The sequence below is a fragment of the Chinchilla lanigera genome, unplaced genomic scaffold (genome assembly GCF_000276665.1).
Source record: "Chinchilla lanigera isolate Chin_1 unplaced genomic scaffold, ChiLan1.0 scaffold00154, whole genome shotgun sequence".
In the NCBI taxonomy this organism is placed as follows: Eukaryota; Metazoa; Chordata; class Mammalia; order Rodentia; family Chinchillidae; genus Chinchilla; species Chinchilla lanigera.
This window is the reverse complement of record NW_004955555.1, coordinates 1,708,377-1,719,513: the sequence shown is the minus strand read 5'-3', so window position 1 is coordinate 1,719,513 and position 11,137 is coordinate 1,708,377. Positions and strand designations below refer to the sequence as shown.

General features: G+C 43.5%; 1 protein-coding gene across 1 annotated transcript; it reads left to right on the top strand.

The window, feature by feature from the left end:
• The first annotated feature begins 5,088 nt into the window (after positions 1-5,088).
• Positions 5,089-10,914, top strand: Znf285 (zinc finger protein 285). Its single transcript, XM_013508673.1, is given in 10 exon segments — positions 5,089-5,118; positions 6,165-6,223; positions 6,608-6,689; positions 9,280-9,650; positions 9,741-9,886; positions 9,889-10,031; positions 10,034-10,226; positions 10,229-10,494; positions 10,496-10,697; positions 10,700-10,914. Coding segments are annotated over 10 exon segments (1,707 nt in total).
• The last annotated feature ends 223 nt before the right edge of the window (positions 10,915-11,137 follow it).

The window sequence follows — 11,137 nt, the reverse complement described above, 5'->3', positions numbered from 1 at the left end:
AGATATCTCTGTGTTATACTCTAGTAGATATTTTGAAGTATTGTTATCCTCATTAATGTTAAAATTGTAGTATATTCATCCTTTGCATTTTAAGTGCTAAAGAAATACATGTTTGGTGCTTTAATACTTTTCAAGGTTAGGTTTCAATATAATTAACTTTTAAAAGAATCTCATGTATTTCACTTTATGCATTCCAAACATTTTGAATGGGGTAGTGACAGACTACCAAGGGAGGCATGGCAGAAGAAAGGATTTTTCTCTGCAGAGCACCATTCTTACGTTTGTGGGGCCCTGTCTTTCACTGTGAGATGTCAGTTATGTGCCTCCCGCCCTGACATCAAGCCCAGAACCAGACCAAAGCCAACCCAAGCCAATCCAAGCTAACTCAAGGAATTCACAGTATTAAGGCTATATTTTTAAACTATTGTTGGCATTTCAAAAATATGTGTAAGCCTTATATTTTGCATTTTTTCGTGCTGTGACCTTTCAATCAGGTAAGATGTCCCATGTGGAACAAGACCAAGAGACTTGGGTCATGGATGGAGGTGAAAACCAGGGGCCCTAGGGTCCTGGTAGAGGACTGCCTGGCTGGGTGGTAAGTGGGCAACCAGGTCCAGCCCTCCAGTTTCATTCCTACTACTCAGTCCCTGTCTTCTCATGGTTCCATCATGCTTTTTAGAGAATGATATGCCAACAGTGTGTGAGGAGACTCTGGACTTCCCTCCCTGCTGTTGGGAGCTGCTGGAGCTGGAAATTGGTCATACATGTGAGGGCAGGACAGAGCTAGAGTGCCTCAAGCAGTCACACTACCTCAGTCTTAAAAAAATATCCTGCCTGGGCCATTACAGTCCTTAGTTGCTGGGCAACATTACCTCTCCTGATATTAACTTTGCAAGAGTATACATAAATGCCCCTACTGTTAAAGTTAGGTTCTTTTGATGATCAGGTAAGGGGTCGCCTCCACCTGACCCAGCTCTTGTCTCTTGTCTTTATTTTCCTCATACCCACCACCATTCCTCTCCAGGGTACAATGAGAGACCAGTGAGTTTCCCCACACCTGCAGTAGGAACAGGCCCACAGTGTAAGGCAAGCCAGAGGTAAAAAGAATGGATATTGAAAGCTTTATGATGGATTTCTCACTTGACTCCAGTACCCTACAAGTCCCTGTTTACACAAAATTTTGTTACCAGAGCCCTAAAATATAAAATACAAAAGAATAATACAAAACATGGACAAGTGATTTTAAAAATCACTTGGAACTATATGTTAAGTATAACAGTCTGACAGGTGATGGGTCCAAGTTACTATTTTTATGTTTTGGTGCCTTAACAGTCTTGTGTGGCTTCCTATTTAACCTGCTCACTTAGACACAGTCACAACTGGTATATTCCAGAGGAAAGGCTTGGCAGTGGCTCTAATGAGAGACTAGGAGGACTAGGATTTTGTTGTTGTTGTTGTGCTGGTGATTGAACCCAGAGCTTTCATACTTAGCCACATCCCCAGCCCTTTTTATATTTTTAATTTTTGAGACAAGATCTCAAAAGTTGCTAAGTTGCCCAGACTGGGCTTGAACTTCTGATCTTTGTGCCTTAGCCTCCCACAGTGCTGGGATTGAAGATGTGTGCCATGATGCCCAGGTTTGGAGGAACTTTTATAAATGATGCTGTAAGGGCATGGTTATAAAATAACAAGCTTATAGATATTTTATCACAAAAGTTAAAAATCAGTTAATGGCCTATGACCATGTTCTTGCTGCTTGTTACATAGCTAGCCTGGTAAATTCAGTCAGCCTTAACTGTGTGCGTCCAGTTGCTTCTCTTTGATAATGGGACAACCTGCTTGTGTCCAGCTTGTGTTATTCCTTAGTTAGAAAAACATATATTGTTTCCAACCTGCTTCAAGGGCTTCATGCCTGGGACAGACTGGCCCAGTCAAGGACCCATTTAACTCTACTTGCTCCACTCACACCTCTTTCCCTCCTCCCCAGCATGTTCCTACCTTATGATAAATAATTCCTTTTAAATAAATCTATTTGCTTGACAACATATTGATTCAGGGGAAAGAAACTCCCAAACTGAAAGATATCTGGGATGAGTTCATGTTCTCTAAAAATCAAAGAATGAATTTTAAGAACAAAGGAGGTTAAGAGCAGAATGTATTTGTTGAGGGAAAGAAAGCTTCTGCTAGAGAGAGGGACAGAAGAGGACCCGAGTTGGTTGCCAAGGAACCTGCCTTCTCTAGGGATTTTTATAGAGCAAAACCATGAGGTGAGGCAGGTCCAAGGTGGGAAACATTGGAACTAACAAGGTGGGTATGAGGTGGAACAAAACTATGGTGAACCAGTAAGATTATGAGTATAATTGCTAAGGTAAAATTGATTAAATCAGGATAAAATGGGGAAGCAAGTCACATAGCAAGAGAACAAGAGCTTTTCCAGGAGTGGGTTGGGGTAGTGACTCTTCTTGGCTTTTTCAAGGTGATTGCTGCCTATTTAGAATGTAAATCTCTGAAGTCCATTGCTAGGGAGGTATGTGGGTACATTTGCTTCATCTTCTGTCTTGAGGTCTGGCCCACAGCAAAAGCACCTGTCTCTCCCACAGTTGCAAGGTATCTTGTCTTCCATACTGGCTCCTTTAAGGGCCTAACCCCATCTGACTGCCTATAATATTTGTATCTAATTCAGCTTCCTGCAACAATGTGACTCAATGCATGTAACCAGTCATGTAATAACCTGCCATCAACCTTGTACTTCCTGCTTGCAAACTATATTTAAACAGAACTCTAAGCTGGTTTGGTTGCTGATGATTTGGAACTGATTCCCACCAGCCTGCTAGTATAATAAAAGCTGCCTTGTGACTCCTTTGTGCAAAGAGTCTTCCCTTTGGTTTGATATTGGTTTTTCTATGACAATGCAAGTAGTGACAATGTACCCAAGATGCATTTCCTTGTGTAAGGTGATATGTACCAGAGGGAAACATTAGGAACAGATGATTGCTTTAATAAAACCAATGGGGTCAGAGATATAGCTCGGTGGCAAGGTCCTGAGTTTGATTCCCAGTATCAAGAAACAAAACAATGAATATTAAAATTACTCCTTTAAAAATAGTTTTACAAAAATGAAATAATGACAATATTTATGAAGCAAATCACTTTTAGAAGGGCAGGAACAGTTGAACTACAAGTCCTCTGAACTGTAAGTGCTTCTATGTGCTCTGTGACAGGCATATAGGAGCTGCTCAAGAAATAAATACAACGATGAACACAATCAACAAAAGTTCTTCTCCACACAATCAACAAAAGCTCTTCTCCTGGTGGAGTGTAAATCCTAGTGTGAAGAGGTAGGCAGTAAACAAAATATGTAAATTAATGGTATGGTAGCTTAGATAGTGATAAGTATATGTAGTGGAGGGAGTAAAATGAGGGTAAGTCAGATAGTTAAGCTAGCGCCTGTTGCTATTTTAAATACGAGAGAGTGTGTTATTTTAGACCTTACTGTGTGACATTTGAGCAATGAATAAAAGAAGGAAAGAAGGAAGTCCTGTGGCAATTTGGAAAAATAATGCATCGTCAGAGGGAACAGTCCATGCAAAGACTCACGCTGGAAAGCCCAATGTGCCCATTTTCTCAACAGCAATTGAGAAATAGTAAAAGACTAGGTCAAAGAGAAAGAGGGCTAAAACAGAATAACCCAAATGTGGGAGGTATATATATTTATCACAAATTTACTGAGGCACATTAGAGACACCCTTACCCTCATCAGGTAAAATTACTGCTTTAGGATCTGTCAAAATTAAGGATGGCTCCCATTTCTGCAGTAGATCTTACTAGATTGTTTTCTCAACCACAATGAAACTGAAATGTCATGACATTAAAAGATCAAAAAATAAATTGAATTGAATTGAATTTTGAATTCAAAATTGAATAAGAATTTCACTGTCCCTTTCTGTGCCCTAAATAGCCATGTCAGGCTATCACTGGATATGATTCAGCTCCTGCCTACTGCCTAGAGCATTTTTAATTATCTGTCTAGTCTAGGACTCAAACTGACTCAGACTCTCAAAGCCAGTGGGTGGAGATGGAGATGCCAAATAGAATGCCAGCCAGATATTCCAAACCTCTCTGCCAGTGGCACCCAGCAACCGTGCCAGAGAGACAGATTGTTTTCCCCTGTTTTTAATGCTTTCCTCTAGGCCAGAATTACGGGCTTATAGTGAAACTCGAATTACACTTTCTTACACCATTAGGGCACTAGTGCCTTTCTTGAATAGATAGCCTACAATGCAAATGAATGAATGAATGAATGGATAAACAAAATAAGTTTTTTTTTTAAAGTCCCTACCAGGGGGGGCTTCTGAAAAGGAATCTGAAAACTCCCTTTTGCCCTGTTGAACTCCTCTTTTGAGAGAGCATCAGTTCTCTTGCTATTCCTCTATTAATCCACTTATGTCGAAGATTAAATTTTTTTGAATGTTTGCATGAAATTCATTCAAATTACCTAAAAGAATTCAAGGAACAAGAATTTGAAGTGAACACATTTCATTTTGTACTGTTGTTATGGACACTAGTCATTGAAGGGTTAAGAACGACTAGACAATGTTCGCTAGTTCTTTTTGCTTCTGTGAGGACTGGGAAACGTTACTTCAGGTCTGAAGTGTCGCTTTTCCAGGGTCGGCTTCAACAGAAACTATGAATTTTTAACTGAAAAGTTGTGTGGTTATAAAATTAAAGGATGTCTACAGAATAAGAATCTATACAGATTTTGATCAAAATAGTAACAAGCTCTCATGCCCAGTGGTAAGATACTGAATCTTTCCTTTCCTGAAGATTTATCTGAATTATTATTAACATTTCACTGTTATCACCATTGTTATTGTCCTTGTTCTTTTAGAGGACAGTACACTGTCCAAGCGTCTCCAGGGCGCTCAGCCTCTGAGAAGGTGCCGCTGCCGCACAGGGGTTTCTGGGGTTTGTAGTCCTCACGCTCCTTGCGCATGTGTAGTGGCCCCAGGTGCGCTCAGCGCTGAGTCCTGGATGCTTAAGGGAGTTAGTTGCCCAGGGACGGCTCCCCATCTGGGGTACCCGGAGAGTATGCAACGGGAGCCGGGGTTTGTCACTGGAGTAGGAGTTGGAAGGAGGGACTCACGATTGATGAAAGGACCTCTTGGACTAGGTGAGCTGGGGAAGTTCCCTGGCCTGGCCTCTCTGGGATGAGGTGGACTCGTTTGGGGGAGTGGCCCAAGTTTGACTCAGGCAGAGAGCATCTCTATATCTCTTTCTGATAGGTTGCGCACCCCGAGTTGGGGTTTGGGGTCCGTCTTGGGCACGCATCGCTGCATCAGGGCTGCAGTAGGGGGAGGTGGCTTCGGTGTTGGCATTAATGGCTTGGGCTGTGCGACCCGAGCAGGGAGGAATTTGTTTCAGCCCTGCGCCTCTAGGTGTAGTGGACAGCTTCGACTCTACGCCCTCAGGTCTGGCGGGAGGGCCGTTCTGATGGGAGAGGGAACTATCTTGGGTTCTGAATACAGCCGGTGAGAGACAAAATCAAACTCTGAACCCAGGCAGAGTGAGTTCAGAAGAACACCTCGGCGCTGCTGTGTTTTCTCGTGAATGGGTCAAATCCACGTTTGACCATTTTCCTTGCCCTTTTGATCTGAGGACCTTAAACCTTTTTGATCTGGGACTTGAGCTTGGTAAAGGTCCAGACTTCCGTTCTCCTTCGCTTACTTGACACCTGTTACGTGCTAAACTTTGCCACATGCATATGAACACCACAGTCCCCATACACAAGCAGCACACAGAAAGTAAAAAGGAACCAGAAAAATTATAATACAGTGTGGGAAGTGTAGTAGTGGTTGTTGCTACAAGACTAGTGGTCTGACCACAGCAGCATGATCCCATGCGTGGGGGATATGAGAAGGTCGTCAGAAAAGCTCGAGCATGGTCGGGCTGACATGAACAGAAGAGTGTTGTGCTGTTAAGTGCACCCAGCCGTGTCTCACTAAGCCTATCTTTCTAGCACCTTCCTCTGGGACTTCTCCACCTTCAAAAGTGTGAGAAATAAATTTCTGTCGCTTAAACCAATCTGTGCTGTCTTGTTTTGGTAGCTTGAGCAGACAGAGCCAATCACCTGTGTGGGATGACATGGCATGTGCTTGGTGTTTTAGGAACACGTGACCTTCAAGGATGTGGCTGTGGTCTTCACAGAGGAAGAGCTGGCACCTTTGGACAATGACCCGACCCTCGGGTACAGTCAACGAGGACCCTAGAAGGGGAGTGGGGATTATAAAGGGACAAGAGACACGCAGAATGGAGGCAAGACAGGATTTTGATCAAGCCTCTTTTATTGGCAGGGAGTGTTGCGAATATATAGGGCGCAGGGAAATACGGAAGTTCTTAAGGTGGGAGTAACCAAGTAACCCGACAAGGGCGGGAGTAGCTAGGCAACGGTGGGCAGTCCTAGTTTAGAGGCGGGAGTAGCTAGGCAATGGTGGGCAGTCCTGACTTAAAGGGAAAGGTGCGTCTCTTTGGAGAAGTAGGCAGGATAACAGAAACTTAATGCTTAAGACGGCTACTAATATACAGTGGACGTCAGCTACAGTCTCCCACAGGACAAGGCCCAGTTGAACCTGTACCAAGATGTGATGCTGGAGAACCTCAGACACCTCATCTTGGTGGGCGAGTAGCTGAACGTCCAACCACTGGACATCTTTCCTCAAATGATGATTTTCACAGCAGGCAGAATATTCCAGCCGGAGTCCAAAGAGAGACTTTGGCCTCTGGAGAGAAAACTCCGAGATGAAAACCGTACAATTCATGAGCTTTTCGAGATGCATGTGGCCCTTGCTGGAGTGCTGGAGAGGGGCTTCTCTCAAACCCTGTGTGCCTAGCCTGTGGCATCTGAGTGATTTAGTCAGCCCTCTTCCACCCCTCATGCTTTTCAGTGTGAGATTGATAAACTTCACATTACCACCAAGGGCCTGATCTCTTAGTTGTTTCTGGAGAAAATCCAAGGTTTTGGACAAATCAGTGTTAAAAAAAAAGTGGGGGGAGCACTTTGGTTGGATCATGCTTATACTGTAATAGTACCTGGGATGTTGTAAATGTAACCTAAGCGTTAATTTATTTACTTACTTTTTGACAAATATATAAGCATATTTTTTATTTCTAGAGGCCCAGGTGCAGGTGTGAGCCACTGTGGCTTAGTTTGTGAGACAACTGCTATTGTTTATCCCCCTTTTACAAATGAAACAGTTGAGATGCAGAGTAGCTGAGTAACTGGCCCATGAACATGCAGCTTGTAAGAAGAACTAGGATTTGAGCCCTCGCAGTTCAGCCCTAGACCCTGTGTTTTCATAACCACATGAAACTGAAGGTACAATGTGTCTATAGGTTAGAGATGCAGGGCTTCTTTGCTTAAAACTGCATGTCTCTGCATTTATTTCCCAAACTTTAGGATATAACCCCAATGGTGAGCCCTGAAATTCTGTTGCAGTACTGTGTCATCACTGGCAGTTTTTACAAAGCAAGAAGAGCTCATAGATAGAACACAGAAGAATCTTTTAAGTCTTTCTGTATCTGGAGATGTGTGTACTGAGTTGCAGTGTAAATGCTTCTTTTTACAGTCAGAACATTTGAGAGACCACCACTCTAAGTTTGTTCTGAGCAGAGCAGTCTCCCTTTCCCTGATACCACTTTACAAACTAAAGTCATTTCCAATAAAGTCACCCAGAAACTGCCTTGAACCAGAAGCAGGATTGAGATGGACTTGGCCGTGGTATTCACCTCATTCTGAAGCCCATTTCAGAGTGCTAAGGATGTGATTGCCCTCTTCTGCCTCTGCCCCCTATTTACAGTGATACAGTTTTCCTTTCCTGGGTGCCAGGCCATCAGCATTACTACTTTTCCCATTCCTCTTTTTCATAGTCATGGCTGTCTGCAATCTGCAATAACTTAAAAGGGGAAACGTTGAGTAAATGGATTGCAGGATCTCAGTGGAGTTCATGTCTTCATGAAGACAGAGAACCTCATGAAAAACTAAAATGGATGTTTCTTAAAGTCTGTCTGAAAAGTGTACATGCATATCCCACCTCCAATCCCGGGGGCATCTCACGATATTATCCCTGTTTTAATTCCCACTGCTGATTTAGCTCCCATGTACAGTTCTATAGATTGTTGTGTTACATGGGATAGTGATGTGAAAGAAGGACATTATCAGAAGACAAGATTTGTTGCTTGTGCCCATAACCTTATGTGGTATCTTGGAAGGTCATTATGATCCTTTGCATTTCGCACCATGTCCCATATATAACACCCCACTATTGTGTATTATATATATATATATATATATATATATATATATATATATTTCACAAATAGGCATACATTATTTGGATCTACATAAATATATTCTATGTAAATCATCTGGAAGCTTTTCTCCTACCCTTTATAGCAAATTGATTAAAGACTGTATTGGCCATTCTTATAGCATGGAGGTGATAGAGACCATTATGAAACAGACCTGAGCAGGACTTGCATTAATCAGCTGGCTTTTCATGTTCACTTGTGAATCTGTCCAAAGCCTAGGCTCCTTATCTGGAAATGGTGGACTCATAGCAAATGAACCTCTGTGAGTCACTAATCCCTACTAAATCCTGTGGTGGTGGGTGAAGCCAGAAAGCCTCAAAGGATAAGACAAGATCACAGCCAAGGACACCTGGATCAGATGTCAACTAGATAAAGACTATAGCCTCAGGCAATTCATTCTTCAGTGGACTAACTTCATACCTTACTTAGAGAAGTCCTTGAGTGGTTCTGCCCTTCCTGAGTATTCCCCTCCCTTCTTCTGATAACCAAATAAATATGGGCGACCCAGAGAAGGTCTTGGTCTTAGCCCTGAGAGAATCTTGAATTCTGTGAGAGGGCTCTGATCCTCCTGGAGCCCTGAAATCATTCCATTTGTCTCTTTTTATTTAGCCATCACCATACACTCATTCAGGAGATTGCAGATCTGATCAGCCTGCAATAACTAAGGGATATTATTTAATCCCATGTGGAGGTAAGCTTTTTTCATACACAAATTCTTCCCACAATTTCTTTAGATTTCCCTGCAACACCTGATTTCTAATTCCCAACTCACAGATTTGAATGCCTGTGATTCCAATTGCTTCAGGAGCGAATAGAAGCTAGGGACAGCTTCCCAGCCCATCCTGCTTGATTTTCTTAAAACGTCTGGATTCATTTGTTTGCTAAGCCAAATTTTCTCTCTTCATAGGAAATGAGATTAAAAACAACATCTTGAATCTTTGGGAAAAAGGGTTGAGTTACGTCTTACAAGAAGTGCTCCACTGCTGGCAGATGTGGAAGCAAAAAGCCTGTGAATTAAATGTGAGTGTGGATTACGTTGTGAATCTTCAAGAAGTCTGCCCCCCATACTTAGAAGGAGATGTTTCCCTCTGGGAAGAGCGGGCAAGGGCAGCTCTTCAGGCTTCTGAAAAGGAAAACTATGTAGTAAATGCCTTTTATGTAGGGAAACAAGATGTCCCAGCTTGGGAGGGCTTGACACAAGCTCTTCCTGAAGAATCTTGGAGGAAAGCCAACACAGAGACTGAGCTCCAGGGGACAGGAAAGAGAACTCCTGGGGAGGAGAAACTGTGCAGATGTTCTTGCTGTGCAGATGTTCTTCAGCCAGCCCTCTCTCCATCGTGATGGCTCCCAGGAATGGCATCCCCAGAACCTTGTAGATGGAGTGACTGTGAGAAAAACGTGGTTTTAAAATCAACAGTCGAACAACACAATGTGGTCCACGCAGGACTCCCATCTGTTATGGGCAATAGCTGTGGGTTTAGATTTATGCATGATGCAAATCCCCGTGTTCATCACAGCACTCACGAGGGGAAAAATCTTGTAAATGCGACCAGTGTGCAAAGAATTTCAGTCAGAGTCCAGATCTTGTTCCTTCCAGAACCCACGCTGGTGAGACACCTTGTGAATGCCATGAGTAAGATGAGGGCTGCAAGCGGAGCTCATGCCTTTTCCTAGATACCAGCAAGACCCCTCAGGAGACAAGCCTTACAAATGTAAAGAATGCGGCAAGGGCTTTCAGCACAGCTCCTCTCCCCACAGCCACCACCTAGTGTATACTGGCGAGATGCCCTACAAAGGCGACGTGTGTGGGAAGGCATTCAGGTTCCGGTCACTGCTTTGTGTTCCTCAGGGAGTACACACAGGGAAAAGCCCTACAGATGTCAAGAGTGTGGGAAAGGCTTAGATCAGAGCTCCAACCTTCTTGTCCACTGGAGCGTCCACACCAGAGAGAAACCCTACAAGTGCAGTAAGTGTGGCAAGTACTTTAGTTCAAGCTCTGTTCTTCAGGTCCACCGGAGGTTGCACATGGGGGAGAAGCCTGGTAGGTGTGGGGAGTGTGGGAAGGGCTTCAACCAAAGTTCCCACCTTCACATTCATCAGAGGGTCCACACAGGAGAGAAGCCCTACGACTGCAATGTGTGCAGAAAGGATTATGCATATGGTTTGGTTCTTCACACTCATCAGAGAGTTCACACGAGAGAAAAACCATACAAATGGGAAGCACGTGGTAAAGGCTTCAGCTAGAGCTCCTACTTTCACGTACATCGAAGAGATCACAGCAGAGAGAAACCCTATAAATGTGATGGTAAGGGCTTCAGTCAGAATTCAGATCTTCATGTTCATCTCAGAGTCCACCCAGGAGAAAGGCCCTATAAATGTAAAGAATGTGGCAAGGGCTTAAGTCACAACTGCTATCTTTGTGCCCATCAGAGAGCACATGTAGATGAAATGCAATATCCATGTCATGAGCGTGGGAAGGGTTTTAGTTACAGCTCAAAACTTCTCACTCATCAGAGACTGTACAAGAAGACAGAAATATTACAAACGTAGACAGCTAGGATTCAATAAAAGACAAAAGCCAGAATGTATCCGCATGATTGAGGCTTACTCAGCCATTGAGGGGGCCCTAGGGGGCAGAACACAGGGATGCTGCCATCCATGATGTCAGTCAGCACCACCAGGGCGGGTTCTTAAGAGCATGCCGGGCAGCTACTATGGGTCTCAAGAACTTCTATGACACTCCTATCAATTGACATATGCGGCGGTGGCAACG